Source organism: Podarcis filfolensis, assembly GCF_964270895.1.
Source record: "Podarcis filfolensis genome assembly, chromosome: 6".
NCBI classification, from domain to species: Eukaryota; Metazoa; Chordata; class Lepidosauria; order Squamata; family Lacertidae; genus Podarcis; species Podarcis filfolensis.
Genome location: NC_139609.1, coordinates 27,019,706 through 27,038,164, shown reverse-complemented (window position 1 = coordinate 27,038,164; position 18,459 = coordinate 27,019,706). Strand labels below are relative to the sequence as shown.

Here is an 18,459-nt window from a genome sequence, read left to right as displayed (position 1 = left end):
CAGGAAACTGATGAAGCAGACTGTGTCCCTTCAAAGCTTGTGCCATAATAAATTTGTGAGTCTTGAAAGACCTACGGGATCTTGGTTGCTTTTGCTGCAACACATGAACAGGGCTGTCCCCCCTGACCTTGTTCGGCATGTGAATCTTTGTTAATGCTTTGAAATGTTCTCAGCTCATGAATTGTGCATGAATAGCTCTGTATAGTTTTGTTGTTTAATCATTATAGCACAATCTGGCTTCTCACCATTGGGACCTTGGTCTACAGCTGGCCTTGAATCCTGAACAAATGGGAGTAGCATACACTTTGTTGATAAATGCCTGCAAATACATCTTTATGCAATTAATTTTCCTGTTCTGGGGGGATGACTAAGGAATGAAGCTCAGAGGCCTCCCTCCCAGATCTGCAGGCAGAGTTATCCAGTGCTGGCCAAGGGAAGACCTCCACTGTGGATCACCTCCTCCATCCAAAGACAGCATGGTCCATAGCATTCTATAGTCCTTGAGATGCCCTCTCAGAGACAATAGAGTCACACCCTTAATCTTCAGAAATGTACATGCTTATTCTATTACACAGAACCAACCAGACGACAAATTGACAACTGTAACTCTTGCAGGACATAGACGAGATACCTCTGCTTCAATGAGGAATTTCATATTTATTTTAATGATATTAGCACAATAAACTCACACAGTAGCATTGATTCTGTAATTATTTAACAAAATACATTTATAGCAATTTACAAATAGTTTTTTTTGTTTTCATTTTAAAACAGTGCATAACATTTTATTAGAACACAATACTTTATATAGAATTCTCGTTTAAAAACATATCTTGTATTTTACCCAATTTATTTGTTTTTCTTAGTAAAGCACAGCCTAACAAAGAAATTGGTGCCCGTTTTGGCGAGTAAGAAAAAACTAGAAGATGCCACCTGTCAATTTATCTGATTTGATTGAAATTAAGGTATCAGTGGAATGTAAACAAAGGTTAATTTTATAAAAGGCTCCATAAATGATATACATGCCGGAGTCAAGAGTTCCAATGTATATCTTATTATTATTATTTTGTTCTTTAATGTAATTATGTTTCTGAGAAGCCAGTATTAAAAAGAGTAGCCTTTGGCACTTCTGAGTAAAAAAAGAGTATTTTCAATATTTTAAGTAAAGAATGCAATTACAATGATTCTGCAAGTGCTTTTAAAATTGTCTGCTATTAAGTAGGAAAAGTTTAGGTAGGAAAAATAGCACACTGCACTTGAAAGGATGCAGTGAATTTCAGAGACTTAAAAGCAACTTGTGATGCCTTTATCTATGGTAAACTAACTAAAACAAAGCAAACTATAAACCATTGCTCCCACTAAAGCTCACTCCACTCACCTATTGTTGACAGAATAAGCTGCTTTCCCAGAAGGGCTATTTTCTAGTCCTTGTATTATTGCAGTTGCTTAAATTGTCATTTCCCCTTCTTAGATTATCAAGTTATTAACAACTCTGTGTTCTCTCACTATATTTCTAGGTCAGCCGTGATTGCATCCTATCACTTTTCAAGGTCTCCCTACTTGGTGTATCTAAACTAAGCTACAATCCCTCATCAAGCCAAGTGTTTGCAATATTTTTTGTAAAAAAAAAGTGGGAGGGAAAGGTCAATACCAAGCAGATCTGCTTGGGTAGTTTTACAGTTTTTTAAAAATGCTTATAAATACTGTATATGGAAAACAGTCACCCCCAACCCAGCTAGGTAGATCTGTAAGCAGATTTCCTACACAAAACGTTGGGATCTTTGGGTGCAAGAAAGTGCTGGATATGAAAATCTGCTGGCCGGATGCCTGCATCCAGCGATCAGGGCGGCATGCTTGGTTCCTGAGCTGGATTGGGAATTTGCATGGATGGCAACCGACACAGGGTCTGTTGAAATGGGATGTGGAGATACAACTGGATATCCACCCCAGTTCTCAGCGTGGCGCACTCACTGGTGCAAAATGGTATGAAGATTAATGGTGCCTTTGAATCTAATCCAGATGAGAAATGCTAAACCTAACCTGCTCTCTGAAGTCACTGCACATGGGGCTTTTGTTTCCGCACAAGTCATTGCCTGCTAAATACTGTTGCATGGGACCGACATGGGGTTTTTGAGCCGTTATCTGAAGATAGCGCAGGAGAGCGCGTTTTGCAGGTATGAAACCTCAGTTCTGTCACTGTCCGGGCAAGTGTGAAAGGCTCTCAGGTAGGAAAACTGGGAATGACCTCTGTTTTAGGACCCCAGAGACTAGCTTTCGATGGGGGCAAGGTGTGAATGCATAGCTCAGCTGTGAAACTGGGTGATCTTGGGCAAATTGATATCTCCCGTCTAATTTACTTCACAGCTGTGGTGAGGGGGAAATACCACTGGGCTCCTTGGCAAGGGAAACAGCTGCAATCCTATACACAGATACCTGGGAATAAGTCCCACTGAGCCCAGTGAGGTTTGTACTTCCAAGAACACATGTATGTGATTGCATAATCAGATTAACTTTGTATCTTTATACCCACTGTATTTTTGTCTGCTATTTTATAGCACTGAGTGGGTTTTACTCAGAAAGGTGGCCTACAAATATTTTAAACAAAATAAAAAAGTAAGGAGGAGGAAAATCATTAGCATCCAAAGGTTGTATCCAGTGCTAGTTTTGCTTGGAATAGACTCACTGAAAATAATGGACACAACTCATTTAGGGCCATTATTTTCAATCAATCCACTCTGAGCAGGACATAGTTGGGTACAACTCCACGTATTTTGAGGTCATTGGATTCTGGATAGGTCTGCAGGTTTTCCAAATGGTAGATGCTCCTGTGACTTTCAACATTTCTAGCTGACTACTGCAACAGGCATTCACAGAATTTGATCTTTGCGAGTTTCTGATATGAATTGATTTTATCCATGTCTCCAGATTAATATGGAGATTGGAATTTTGTTTCATTACAGATTTTGCACTTCTTGAATATTCTGATGCAGTTCTTGGCAAAACAGAAAGTATCAAAATACTGTATGTTTAAAAATGTGTTTTAAAATATGCTTTTATATCTTTTCTTTTAAAAAAATCATATTTTGAGAGAAATAGGTTTTAAAAGTCACATTTAAATGTGAATTTTCGTGTCAGATTTTTATAAAAGAAATAGCAAACTAATGTAGAAACATGGAAGGGACGGAGTGAAAAATAAAATGTCTCAGATAAAAAATAGTGTGGTTTGTCTATCCCTCGATATCTCCATTAGCTACATTCTGTATGACTTAGGGCAACACTTCAGTTTACAACTGCCATCATCCCTGATCATCAGCCAAGCAGGCTGCGATTGTCATCCCAATTCCAAACCAGTCAATTTTCTCCTTAGAAAATAATCTCGGCAGCATCTGATCTCCTCAGGATGAGTTCACAGCAAGGAAAGGCTTTTCAAATCCCTAACTGAAAAGTATGTTTAATGAGAATATCCACTGAATCTAATCTATGGTACAATACAGCACTTGTGTATTAATTTGGCTGTTGCGGGCCATTCCAAATCTCAAAATAACGACAACCCAAATGAACATTCTAGGAGTAGCTTAATGGGCATTATGTGCCAAGCCAAACAAGTGATGGAACAATGTCTTGGCGTGAGCTCAAATACGTGTTTCATCAGCAGTTTCCCACAAATGACAGGGTTAGCCCATCCATTGGATTAGGACTTCTGTCTATGGTATTACGCCCAGAGAGATTACCAGATGTCTCGTTCCCTGACACTACCCTCATCAGGTTTGCCTTATGGGATCTTAAATAACTCAGAGGAAGGCTAAACTGCCACAGTGGTGCAGGGATACAGGATAAAATACTGTACCTGCTTAATGTTGCCTTACTTTGAGTCTTTATGATGGCAAAAACCCATCTGGGATAGGACCTCGCAACTTAAACACCCAGTAATTTCACTGATGCTGTTTCAGGTCAACCCCTTGACGGTTTTACTAGCTAAAAGGAGGTTAAGGTAAGTGCATTAGGATTGCTTGGCATTCTTAATTAAGTTCAGGTCATCTCCGAAGGCAGAGAATGTGGCTCAGGTTCTGGAGGAGGGTACAAACAGGCCCAAATCTTGTTTAGGAAGCCCCGATACCTATGGCCAATCCAGCTAATTGATTCGGAAGCCTGAATTATAAGTCCCCCCATCTTTACAACATAGTAGCAATTATCAGAGTGAAGCACTAGATAGTCAATAATGAATAAAAATTAGGAAAGATAAGCAATGAGACAAATCGAGAAACTGTTAAAAATGAAGTGTTAATCAGTGCTCTAAGAGATCCCTGTTTGTTTTTAAAAAATCCCATGCTATTTCAACTAGTCCCAGATTAGCTCACTGAGAAGTGACCTCTTTGTAGCACCTGAAACTAAACAAATTTTGAAAAGAAACAGAAAAATTAACCAGAAGAGAAAATGTTTCCATTTTCATGGAGTATCATTCACATCGTTTTTTTTTGTTCCAGTAAACATTTCAAAGAACTACACAAAACCTTTGCAATCTTTTAATGTGAAATACCCACTATAACAAAGCTGTCAATATTTTTCTACTCTAAATGAATGCAGCCAGCATCATATTTTCAGCAATATCACTTGGAAAGGAATTACACATCAAAACGTCATGTGTCTGTAGCAATGAACAGGTATGTAAGTTTACTAAAAAAGTAAAAGTAAAAGTAAAGTTAGAATCAGCACCGACTTGTATTAAATTTTGGTGCAAAACCCGCAAAGGTGAAGTACAACACTGACAGTACACCTTTTGCCCATTGTCCTTAGACATATATAAATCAAAAAGTTGGCACATTCAGGAAATAAGGTGTCTGTATTTAAGATTGCTGTTTTTGTTGACATTGTTCCCATTGGAAAAACATTTTGAGTCTGGGGGAAAAGAAAAACCTGTTAGGAAACATCTCGTTCGATAGGTTCTTGCATTTGCGCTTCCCCCTCCCCCTCCACTGCAACATGAAACCCACAAATTCATGCACAATCACTACACATCAGCAACATCCAAAAATGGTCAGGCTGATGGTCGATATTTTGGCACATCAAGAATATTTCGGCATCAGCTCAAAAGTAGAGAGAGCACAAAGCTAGTACCAAACGGTGTCGATTGTCAGTGGCATGGCTGGGCGGAAGCACCGAGCCTCATTCTTTGTAAGCTCTTGTGGGGGATGTTCCCTTGTAGAAGATGTTCCTGGTATTCTCCGGGCTGCTTCCTCTTTCAGGAATCAAAATGATATTACCTTTCCTTCGAAGCGTAGAATCACGGCTGGAGGAAACGGACAGGGTCTCTGAGCCAATCTCGCTGCCTTCCACTGGCGTGACCCTGATCGTCGTCATCCCGTGATGGTGGTGCTCGCTGTTGTCGATGTTACTTCTTTTTCTGTCCCCAGATCCATAACTGTCTTTCAAAGATTCGCAGCTCTCCGAGTCTCTGTTGAGATCATTGAGCTCGTACGTCTGGCGAAGGCTTCCTTTCTCGGGAGCTTTCCATTTCCACGAGCCACTTCCTTCACCTTCCGACGGCATCTGAATGATGGGCCTGTTGTTTTCGGGGTGGGCTTCGACTCGCACGATGCTGCTCGGCTCGTGGTCCGTCAAGGTTTTGTATCGGATGGAGCCCGTGCAGGTGACCGTGCTGCCGTCAGAGCTCTTTGGGCTGCCCTGAAGGACGCCTTGCTGCTTTGACATGGCGATGACCTGCATGATCCTCGGCTGGCTGTTGCTTCTGCACCCGACAGTCTTCTCGGCGGCTTTCAACCACTTAGCTCGGGCAGAGCTCGTTTTGGGAGACGTGTTCACATTCTCCTGTGTCTCTTCGGGGATGTGGACAAGCTGTGAAGAACCCGGCCGGGACTGAATAGAAACTCTTGGCCCACCAGAAAGGCCAACGCTATTGCAGCCTGGCATGCTGCCGGGCTGGATTTTCAGGTACTGACTGGGAGGCCCATGGTGATCGCCATTAACGCCAACCCTGGATGGCTCAGAGCTAGACCTCATTTCAATTGCTCGAGGTGGCGACTGCCCAGAATCCGTCTCTATCACCTGCAGGGACAACTTCCGGCTTTCATTCTTGTTCTTCCACTGGGACAGAAGCTGTTTGGAGCGGGCAGAATCCATAGATGCATGGATGGTTGCGTTCCGACGAGCTGACTCTTCCATCGCAGGCGTGTTGGCTCTCGGCAGTGTGTTGCTGAAAGTCACCATGTTCTCCTTCCCCATTGGACTTCGCGGCGTTATAATTTCTACGTCGGCATTTGCCCTTTTGAGGTTGGTCAGGGAGCCAGTGTCCCTGTGGTTCCTGTTTAACATACTCTCGGCATGGTGAGGGGGGATTACGTCGTTGCCGCTTCCGTTTTTCCCTGGTAAAATTCGACTGGGATCTTGGCTCAGGTCAGTCAAAGACCTTAACGGTTCTCTGTGCGGGTTCTGGTTGAACATATTGTCTTCGCTCGGCAGGAAGTTCCCCACAGCATACAGGCCCTGGCGTTGGGAGAAGAAAACAAAACACAGGATCCCATTATGAAAAATAAATATTTGGACGTTATTGACATTCAGTGTGTGCAGAAGCTAGAATGAGAATCCACTTTATGAAGTCTTGGTTCTAATATGTCTCGAGAGACCAACACAGACAGGCCAGCAAATTGCAGGACATTTCTGGAAATGTCGCCTTGACATATTTTAATATCTTGGGCATGCCCAGTGGGATTCTGTTCCCCGCCCTGCTCTAAACAACAGGCTTCACCAATTGTTTTGAAACATCCCATAATTTAAATTTCAAAAGTTGCTTGCCAGATGGGCTGCTTCTGGGCAAGAAACATCAGCCAAACAGTTCTCTGGATCCTGACCACTGTGGGAAGCAGCCATTGATATTTCAACAGAGCTTACCTCCAAATCAAAAACCATTTTGCGTGCATCATTTACTAAACAATGTGGCTTAAAATGAAGAAGAATGGAAATAAAAGCAATAACCTACTAGAAATGCTATCATTTACCATTTAAGTTTGAGAAAAGGTGATGATTTCTCATCATAATTCACCAGTAAATGAGTTAGGACAAAAATCAATCCGAGGCAAGTTATCAGCGTTGCTGAACATAAATTTCAAAGAATTCTCAAAAGATTATTTTTCTTAATGTAAATACTGCTATTTCATATTCATTTTCAGCTTTGGGATAACTCTTGTCCCTCACACTCAATTTTACAGTCACACCAGCCTGATTTACCGATCGTGGCCTCAACCTGATTAGTTTTCTGCTCAAAGGTTATGCCCTTTCTGTTGCTTAATAGCCATGTAATGCAATATCTTGGCGAGAGACAAATTCATCAGTTTCAAATCAATTTGTGCAGAACCTCAGCAGGCGCTTGAGCTTCACTCTATTTACACATTCAGTGGTCCATTAAAAAGAAAATGCATTGCACTCTCTAAGGACAAAAACAAGTCTCAAGTTTGAAGAATGCCAAGTTCATCATATGTGTACTCCAAATGGGCTTTATAAATGATATAAGGCTGCTACAGCTGGCCTTATCCATTTTAATGGTATCAGTGTTCAGGCACTTGTCTCAATGCGTGCTGGGTGGTGGTTTTAGGCTGACTTTCCCCAACTTGGTGCCTTCATACCGCCTCTCCTGGTATGCCCCGCGGAGGACCTTAAGGTCCACAAATAACAACACTTTGGAGCTCCCGAGCCTCAAGGAGGTTAGATTGGTCTCAACTAGGGCCAGGGCCTTTTCAGTACTGGCCCCGACTTGGTGGATCGCTCTGTCACAAGAGACTAGGGCCCTGTGGGACTTGACATCTTTCTACAGGGCCTGCAAGACAGAGCTGTTCCGCCTGGCCTTTGGTTTGGACTTGGTCTGACCCTTATGTTTCCCTCCCCTGATGGACTTGATTTATCAGCTACTTTAAAATGAGGCTGCATTTTAAATTGCATTTTAACCTGTATTTTAAATTGGTTCCCTCCCTCTCTTTCCCCCCTATTATGTTTTTACTGTGATTTAATGGTATTAGCCGCCCTGAGCCCGCTCTGGCCAGGGAATAAATAAAATTTATTTATTTATTCAAGAGGGTTTGGACTACAACTTCCATCCGCCTCAGTCAATGCAAGCGTGCGGTCTAGGACTCATAAGAGTTGAGAAAATGTCTGAATGCATCTACATGCCAGAGACTAGAGGCACCAAGTTCCACCCAACATATCTGCCAGGAGCTTCGGAGTCAGCAAGCAAGAGGGTGAGGGAGCTTAGCTGGTCAGTCTGCCAGCCCTTGCTGTTGGGAATGGACAAGTGGGAGGCTGGGCAGATAGGCAGGCACCATGCTGGCTTTTATTGTACTTGCTGTGTGCAATGCCTGCCTGGGTGCAGAGTGTCCAGTGCCGAAGGTGAGCCTTTCCGCCATGCAGGCCCAGCGGCACCGGCTGCTGCCTCCCAAGGTAAGGTGCTGGCCTCACATTCACCTTTGGCCAGTCTCTGTCGGGCCGCTAATGCTGGGGGCATCCTCTTCCCAGGCCCCTGTGGGGCGATGTGAGGAGGCACCTCTCTTGGAGGCGGGTGTGTGTGGCTCAGAGACCGGGGTGGCTGCCTGGAGGACTCCCATGGAGAGGGGAGAGGAGGTTGAGAGAACATTCCACAAGGGAGGCTGTTTGAAAAGGGTAATGGGCTGCCGGCTTTGCGGTGAAGAAGAAGAAGAAGAAGAGGAGGAGGAGGAGGAGGAGGAGTTTGGATTTGATTTCCCAATTTATCACTACCCTAAGGAGTCTCAATGCGGCTAACAATCTCCTTTTCCCTTCCTCCTCGACAACAAACACTCTGTGAGGTGAGGCTGAGAGACTTCAGAGAAATGTGACTAGTCCAAGGTCACCCAGCAGCTGCATGTGGAGGAGCGGGGAAGCGAACCCGGTTCACCAGATTATGAGTCCACCGCCCTTAACCACTACACCACACTGACAAGGCTGACATAACTGGGCTTCTAAGGCTTAGAGCACAATGCCCCACAGCTGCAAAAAAGAATGCAGTTGGTCAAGGGAGCCATGGACTCAAAAAGGTTGAAAACCTCCGTTCTACAGTATCGCGCAGAACAGAATCTATTACAAATAAAAGTGAAACAAAATATTTCTTATTTGTAGGGCATTTAGCTACCAAAACGCAGGCATCTCTGCACAATTCCAGTCTACTTACCAAATACAGGGCAATTCCACCTCCAATTAAAAAGCCACAGTAAACATCAACTGGGTGGTTTTTGTACTGGGTGATGCGAGTCAGTCCACATATAATCCCACAGATGATAAATGCGAATACTAGAAGCGGTTTCAGAAGTTTAGAGGAGTCGGTTAACGTGGAATTGAAGTACATCTTTAAAACAAAACATTAAAAAAAGCAATTTAGTTAAATCTCCCAGGTGGGATGGTTTGCTTTCTTGTTTCCTTAATGAGCTAGTAATGTGCCTCTCCTTAAGCCTGAAAGGTCCATAGCTTCTCATCCTGAGCTTTCGCTTTGAACTCAGAACATGGAAAGTTTGTAGAAATTAACACAAACTTCTCAACTCTTTTCAATTTCATTCATTTGATGCGGAGGTTGGAGGCATCTGATCTGCAATAATGTGAATTGGTGGCATTTTAAGAAGTACTTGACTTATTCTGAAATAAAAAACCAATTTCATAAAATTTTACCCTCTAATTTCAGCCCTGATTTCCGATTTTTCTATTTCAGGCCTCCCTAAATAAATAAATAAATAAATGGGGGGGGGGAGCAGGGAAAAGTTTTTCCTCTTTTTTGGGGGGTGGGGGGACGCGTGGCATCTGCAGTCTCAACCTTCCTGCTTTAAACAAGACATGAAATGACATTCTGACTTTACCCTTTTGTCCATGTTATTGCAAAGAGGCTTAATTACTCACCGAAACGTACACAGCTGCAAATGCTGCCAGGGTGGCGTGTTGCGAAGGGAATGACTTTCTGCAAAGGAAGGACACCCAAATTAAATTTCTCACTTAAAAATACATTCCGCAAGGGCTGATTTTAAAATAACCAAAGCACTGGGTGGTCCAGTATTGTAATCATATTTAACTTACAAGCTGTAATATCATCACACTATAGGGCTTTAAAAAAAAAAAAACCCATTCAGTGTACTGGAGAGAATGTGGAATTTAGGCACCATTAACAGAGTAAACTTCTGGTCTCAAATAATGTGGTTTTGGTTTATGTATTGCAATGGACAGATTCTACAATTACACAGAAGAATCTGTAATGCACAACAATCTAGGGAAAAAAGGTTGAATAATTATAGTCATTGGGTTGCATCCAAATTCTGCTCAGAATAGACTTCTTGAATTAATGGACTTAATTCAGGTAGGTAGCCGTGTTGGTCTGACGCACTCGAATTTATATATATATATATATAATGTCCAGCAGCACCTTAGAGACCAACTAAGTTTGTTCTGGGTATAAGCTTTCGTGTGCATGAATCTTAAGTATCTGAAGAAGTGTGCATGCGCACAAAAGAACAAATTTATTAGGTCCCTAAGGTGCTACTGGACAATTTATATATATATATATATATATATATATATATATATATATATATATATATAATGGATTTAAGTTAGGCATCCCCATTATTTCAAATGGACCTACTCTGAGTATAATTAATGTTGGGTGAAATCCATTTCAACAGTGGAGAGATCTCTCTCCCCACTTAAGGCCAGGCTGATACATACATGGTATCACTTGATTTCTCTATCCTTCATTGCTCCGTATGGGATGATTTGCAGCTAAATTGTTGCCATTGAGAAGCATGATGTGAATAAAAATGAATGTCTTGTCTGTCGGAGCTGTAATGGCCCTTTCACACATGCAAGGCATCACTTGATCTTTATCATGTGATCGGAACCGCATAATTAAATGATATTGATGCTTATCATTTGAACATAGATATAGGCGGATCTGCCGATTTCAGCTTCTTTCGCTATTTCAGTTTTCCAGTCTTAAGTTCAATTCTCCACATTTGCACATCTATTTGCATATATATATATATATATATATATATATATATATATATGTGTGTGTGTGTGTGTGTGTGTATATATATGCAATTTTCCCCAATAGTCCCATTTTGCAAAACATTTTTTCATCAAAGAGCACATTTTTGTATATTTTCACAAATGCATACATTTTTATGTGCATTTTGCACTAAATGTTCTGAAGCACAGAACTGCTTTGGGTGATAAAACAACTGCAAAGTGAGGCAGGAAAATTTTAGGGAGCAAGTGGCTGGGAATGATGCTTAACATCACTTTTTTTTTGAACTTTTGTCTCTTGAAGCCACGTTTTAACACCTGCTTCCTCTTAAAAGCATGCAAAAAAAAAAAGAAGGGGGGAAAAAGGCAATTGTTATAAAGATCCCCCGCCATGGGCAGGTTTTAAGAACTTCTGCCAAAAAAATGTACAACAACTCTGTAAAGAAAAATGGTACTACTATGATTGGCATGTGGAAAAGCGGCAGAATTTGTACTGACTATTTGCACTTGGGGAATATAAATAGATGGCAACACATGGTATGTGATGTGTCCAGGGGAGGCACTATAGGGGAAATATACTCAGAATCGAGAGTGGATTTCATGCTCTTTATTCAGCTCATAGTAGTGAGGAGGAATGGATGTTCCCTCAGAATGTCTGCTTTATATACATTATTTACACAATGGGCCCCACATGATTGGCTAATTTCGGGATTCTCCTGTAGGCCAATCAGGTTGCGGATTCACTTCCACCTGGAGCTGGATTGGGTGGCTCCTGTGGACCAATCAGACTGCTGCATTTTGGATCCTATTCAACTCAGTACATAACAATAGGCAAAACAGGAAGTGCTGCCTTGCCCTGCTGCTTTTGCTGCCACCAGCATACCTGCTGCCGCCACTGCGCTGGAAGTGGCAGGGCAGGAGGGATGTGTTTAGGGGTGCCAATGTGTGGGCTTCTGCTGCCTGAGGCAGCAGCCTCACCCTGCCTAATGCCTGGGCCAGCTTTGCAGTGGCGTAGCGTGGGTTGTCAGCACCCGGGGCAAGGCAAGTAATTTGCGCCCCCTAAGCCGTGGATTTGCGCCCCCTAAGCCGTGGATTTGCGCCCCCTAACCCTAACCCCCAGATCTTGCGCCCGGTGCGGCCAGCCCCCCCTGCACCCCCCACGCTACGCCACTGCAGCTTTGTATGCCAAAGTGATGGGAAGTCACTGTTAAGCACATGAGGAAGTAAGGCAAGGCAATGGCCTATCTAGTCCAGCACCCTGTTCTCACAGTGGCCAATCAGAAAACCCACAAGTAGCACCTGGATGCAAGAACACTCTTCCCTGCACTGGTTTCCTGCATTATTGGGGAGGCTCTGGGGAGTGAAGAGGTTTTGAAGATTTTCAGAATCCAAAGTCAAGCCACATATTTGATGCTAAACCTTTCTGTGTTCGTCTTCTCTGAATAATTCATGCAATCCCTGGCCCAAATTTCAGTTCTCTCCTACGTATGTGTGTTGTAACTCACTCTATGTGGGGCTGCCCTTGAGACTGACCCAGAAACTCCAGAGGGTGCAGAATGCCGCGGTGAGACTCCTTACGGGGTCCTTGCCACAGGATCACATTCACCTGGTGCTATACCAGCTGCACTCGCTCCCGGTGGAGTACAGAATCAGGTTTAAGGTGCTGGTTTTAACCTTTAAAGCCCTATATGGCCTAGGACCCTTGTACCTATGGGACCGCCTCTCCTGGTATGTCCCAGGGAGGACTTTACAGTCTTCAAATAAAAACATCTTGGAGATCCCGGGCCACAGGGAGGTTAGGCTGGCCTCAACCAGAGCCAGGGCTTTTTTGGCTGTGGCCCTGATCTGGTGGAACGCTCTGTCACAAGAGGCTAGGGCCCTGTGGGACTTGACATCTTTCCGCAGGGCCTGCAAGTCAGAGCTGTTCCACCAGGCCTTTGGCCAAGGCACAGTCTGACCCTCTCTCTCCTTCTGTAATCTTCATAGAACTCTAGCCCAATGGTTGCCATTAATTTGATTCTGAACTGATTTTAGAATGTATTTCAATTAATTGTCTGTGATTTTATGTAAACTGTGCTATTTTTACTGTTATTAGCTGCTCTGAGCCCGGCTTTGGCTGGGGAGGGCAGGATATAAATAAATTATTATTATTATTAGTCATTATGTTTTTATGTGGCCATCGTCCCCCTTGAAGTTTCTAATAAACAATGCAGAGAGGTGCCCACATCTCCTTTGCAAATCCCAGATGCACAACTATCTGACGAAGTGTGCATGCACACGAAAGCTCATACCAAGAACTAACTTAGTTGGTCTTTAAGGTGCTACTGGAAAGAAAAAAAAAAATTTTTTTGTTTTTTCTCTCAAATAACTACAATGTGTGCAACCACTGGCAGCTCTGGATGTGAATCAGGGATCGTGAAGGAAATAACAAAGTAGCCATATCTCGTTTCTTGGTCAATGTGATGCTAGCTTTGATTGGAGGAGCAGATCTTGCTCCTCCCCCCAGCCATCTTGCCATCTGTGCCATATGGCTTCATGAGAGCCAACGAAAACAGAGTCTGCTCTTATCTGCAAAGCTCCGCCCCTTCATCTTGCTCCTCCCCCCTTGAATGCTGCTTCTTGGCTATATTAATGCATAATGGAGTTGGGTATGATATATCTAAATCATGAGAGTGAAATGCATGTATGCATGCCCAGGTCTTAGAAAAGCTTGCAGATATTATCAGCAGATTTTGGTCCACAGTTATGGATGAAAATAGATGGCAGCACATTTTTGACTGGGATTTAGTAAGTGGCCTTAAACTGAGCCAGACCATTAATCCATCTAGCTCAGGATTGTTTACCTACACTGGCTCTCCAGAGTTTCAGGCATGGATCTCTTTCAGCCCTCCCTGGAGATGCCGGGGTTGAATTTGGGACCTTCTGTACGCAAGACATATGTTCTACCACTGAGCTACCCCCCAAACCCCTCCCCAAGACATAATAAACAATGAAAGACCATATTTTCCCCCTCCCCCATCTTTTTGTGTCTAACCTTCCATCGTTGATGATGATGGGATCGGTTCCTGAGCAAATATCCTCCACGATGTAAGAATTTTCTGAGCAGGATACATTGAGTGATGTATAGTTAGGTTTGCATACAGTCAGGAAATATGGCGTTTGATACCCGGTTGACAGCTGTATGATGTCAGTGATGAGAGCTGTGGCACAAAGGCCAAAGATGTGGACACCTAGAAGTGAAGCGGGAGAAGCCTTAACATCTTTGGCCAAATAGATACAGCACTTCATCCTAGGTCAAGGGATGGCAAACTGGTGGCCTGTGGCCCAAATCTGGCTCCATCGAACAATTTCATTTGGTTATCGTATTTTAATCAATATGTGTTTTCACAGACAGCAACGTGTCATGGCTTAAAGCTAAACCTCTCTTTAGATTTAGTATATAACAGCTCAGCTATATCCTCACATGCACACTCCACAATTGTAAAGTTCTCATAGTTAAATGATGCTTCATCATTAAGACTTGCTTCCCAGTTGGAGTTTGCTTGTGTAATAAAACATGCTTCTAGCCTTGGGATCATAATCTGGATAATAGAGTGCTTTGCCTCCCTTGGAATCAATAGAACTATGCCCAATTAACAGTGAAAAATGGATAAGGTCATTGGTGCAGTTAGGTAATTCTGTAATGGTTTTAAGGGATTTAATGGTTTTAAGGGAGCCTTCCTTCTTTAGAGAGTGGCCTGGTTCACACCATGGTTTGTTTAAGGCATGGTTTGTTTAACAAACCATGGGCTAGCCACAAGTTGTGCCACAGATGATCCAACAAGCCGTGGCTTGTTTCTCCAAAGTCTGGTTTGCTTTCCCATGACTCTTGATTAACACCTTTGTAGTCAGGTGAGTGTCATACAAACCATGAGCAATGAAAGGTGCTGGATTCACACCAAGCCATAATGAAAACAATATAATATCACCAAGACAACTATCTGTAAACAAACAATAAACATCCATAAAAATGGCAAAAGTAGTTTCCTTCCCAAATAGGTTTTATCTTAAACAACAGCAGACACAGTAAAGAAAGAGTCCACTTCTGATATAACAGTGGTTCAGTGCTTGGACATCATTCCAGTAATCAGACGTTTTGTTGCTGAAGAGCTTAGTCATCAAGTTTTGTAGTAAATAATATACAAGAGAAGACAGTATGTAAACGACTTAAAGCAGAGATATATCTGTCCCCATCTGCATGTTTCCATTGGGAGGAGCATAGAAAGGGGACGGTGTCTTTCAGTTTGTTAAACCTAAAGAAGGCTGGTGACTGAACTCTTTAGCGACAAAACGTCTGATTACTGGAATGACGTTTGAGCTGAACCGCTGGTATATCACAAGCGGACTCTTTCTTTACAGCACTTACAACTGTTTAATATAAAACCTATTTGGGAAAGAAACTATTTTTGTCATTTTTATGGATGTTTATTGTTTCTTTACAGATAGTTGCCTTCGTGGTATTATCTTGTAGTCACTGTATCACCACCTTGTTCATTGTTTTATTATAATGAAAACAAAGCAAGGTTCTTAAGTCAACAAAAAGCATGGCTTCAGACTGTGGTTTGTTGGTAGTAAGCAAACCACAGTGCAGCTGCTGAGTGGGGTTCACATATACAAGCTAAGCCACAGTTCAGTAAACCATGGTTTAGTGCAGTATGCAAACCAGGCTGGCATGTGTAGTATTTCACTTACTTCGAAATGTGATTAGCAAGATCTGCTGCGTTTGGGGGATCTTCTGCTTAGTCTGGACTTCTCCCCAAAGTTCTGGCCTTGTAGCTCAACTAATTCTAAACATGTAATTTAGTTGCAAACTGCAATGATTTTAACAAGACTTGCTTCCACCAAGTATTACTTTTACTTTCTATTTGTTGTTTTTGAATGTATTATATTTTTATTGGTAATAAAAGTCATATACCCAGGATAGCATGACTGATGTTGTATCATAATTAGCTGGGTTTTTTAAAAAATAAATAAAGTACATTTACATCTCTTCAACCATCTTACAGCAGCATACATGGTGCTCCCCCCCCCACCTTTCTCCACAAGAACCCTGTGAGGAGGGTAAGGTTGAGAGATGATGTTTGTCATCAAACGAGCTTCTTGGCTGAGTGGGGATTTGAACCTGGAGCTCTACATGTCTAGGTCTATGCTCTTGCTGTTACACCACACTGATTTAAGCAGCAGTGGGATGAGCTGTGCTGAGAAAAGTGGGTGGGTGCTTTGTAAATGGACTGTGCAATAGTTCAATATTATAATGAAAAGGAACACATTAGAGACTGTGGAAAATGGATACTGAGAACTTTGTCGTGTGAAGCTAAGAAATTGCACAATGTGTATGGGTCCCCCCCTCCAAATGATTTTAGCTATAGACTTTCATTCTTTATTTCAAACAGAGCCATGCCAAATGAATATCACTGGCAGCTGTGTATTTATTTCTCATTTTCTCTTGTAAAGGGGGATCTATAATAAGTCTTCTTTTCTTTAAAGGTAAAGGTAAAGGGACCCCTGACCATTAGGTCCAGTCGTGACCGACTCTGGGGTCGCGGCACTCATCTCGCTTTATTTACCGAGGGAGCGTACAGCTTCCAGGTCATGTGGCCAGCATGACTAAGCTGCTTCTGGCAGCACATGGAAACGCCGTTTACCTTCCCGCCGGAGCAGCACCTATTTATCTACTTGCACTTTGACGTGCTTTTGAACTGCTAGGTTGGCAGGAACAGGGACCGAGCAACGGGAGCTCACCCCGTCACGGGGATTCAAACCGCCAACCTACTGATCGGCAAGTCCTAGGCTCTGTGGTTTAACCCACAGCGCCACCCATGTCCCTCCTTTTTTTCTTTACAATCAAGGAAAATGTTGACTTTTCCTTATGATGTATTTACTGGCCATCAAGCAACCTCCTGGTTTATTTATTTTTAGGCTAACATTTCCAGATGTCAGGGTCAATTCAGATATCCTTCCTAGACTGTACTATTTTATACTGCAAAAATATTTACATTTTTGAACATAAGCAAAGGCAGGGATTCCCACCTGTCTACATTGGATGATACAGTGGTACCTCGGGTTACATACGCTTCAGGTTACCGACTCCGCTAACCCAGAAATAGTGCTTCAGGTTAAGAACTTTGCTTCAGGATGAGAACAGAAATCGTGCTCTGGCGGCGCGGCGGCAGCAGGAGGCCCCATTAGCTAAAGTGGTGCTTCACGTTAAGATCAGTTTCAGGTTAAGTACAGACCTCCAGAACGAATTAAGTACTTAACCTGAGGTACCACTGTACTGATAAGACTATACAACTTCAGAAATAACATCTTACTTTCCTCTTCCCTTCTCTTCCCTTTCTCCCTTTTGTGTCATGCCTATTAGATTGTGAGCGTGTTGGTGCTCTCTTTTCATCTCTGTATATCACTTATGAAGATGTTTGACCCAGCCCACATGTTACATTCTTGTAGATCTGAAATCTGACATGTCCTTCAATTTATTTTTTTAAAGAGACTAAAAGCAGCAAGATTCTTACAAATCAAAAACCAGAAATTCTTCAACAAAGGCATGAGCCAAAACCCACCAACAAATCGGACAGCTCTCCTAAGGAAAGAGTTGAAGTTGCAGCCTCCCGCATTGATATTGGCCTCGGCTCCTATGCCATTCCGACGTTTTGAAAGGCAGCAGTAGAGAATTCCTTCACCCACCATGATCTGTTATGACAAAGGAAGGGTTCAAGGCAACGCTAGCAGTTATGTAACCAGAGCATGATTTGTTTAGAAGGACTCATATAGAGTCATAAGAGACCAAACTTCATTTGTGCCTGTTAACATTGTTCCAAGAACATGGCAAGGTTAGATGTAATGCATTTTCACTGTCTTGAAAACTCACTGTTTTGCAAGGGAGATGTTTTGATCTGTTGGGATAGGGACAGTGGTTGACCTTGGATCTGTTCCACCTCTCTAACAATGGCATGCTTTGGGGCTTCTTGGATTGATTATATGACTATATTAATAAACACAATTAGAACATCTGCACCCACACCGTCCTCCTCAAAAGAGCCCTTAGATCAGTATTTTTGTTTCACAACAACCCTCCCAGGTAGTTAGCTTAAGATACTAAGATACAATGCGATGCCCAAGGACACTAAATTAAACTCATTGCTGGGTGGAGAATTCACATTTTGAAATGCCTTGTTTTGACACTGCCATCAGGGCTGAGCTGTAATAACTTGCCCTGCTCAGTGACCAAACATGGAAGGAAGGAGACAAAAACACAAGGCTGGGTGAATTGGGCCACAGTTATTTTAACGCAACCAACCTGCAGAGGGGAACAATGGTGAGACATACTCCCTACTCATAACAAACTGCGGGCGAGCCACCCTTCCAAAGGTGAGGGGTACCACTTCATCTGAG

At 42.6% G+C, this 18,459-nt stretch overlaps 1 protein-coding gene across 1 annotated transcript in view; it reads right to left on the bottom strand.

Moving 5' to 3' along the window:
* Positions 1–634: 634 nt before the first annotated feature.
* Positions 635–18,459, bottom strand: part of PLPPR4 (phospholipid phosphatase related 4) — a 43,032-nt gene continuing 25,207 nt past the window's right edge. The window contains exons 3-7 of the mRNA XM_083620613.1: positions 17,628–17,757; positions 14,060–14,255; positions 9,907–9,964; positions 9,191–9,364; positions 635–6,501 (exon numbers count right to left, since the gene is read on the bottom strand). Of these exons, the coding sequence (XP_083476739.1) occupies positions 5,164–6,501; positions 9,191–9,364; positions 9,907–9,964; positions 14,060–14,255; positions 17,628–17,757 (1,896 nt within the window). The 3' untranslated portion in view covers positions 635–5,163. The remainder of the gene's footprint in view (positions 6,502–9,190; positions 9,365–9,906; positions 9,965–14,059; positions 14,256–17,627; positions 17,758–18,459) is intronic.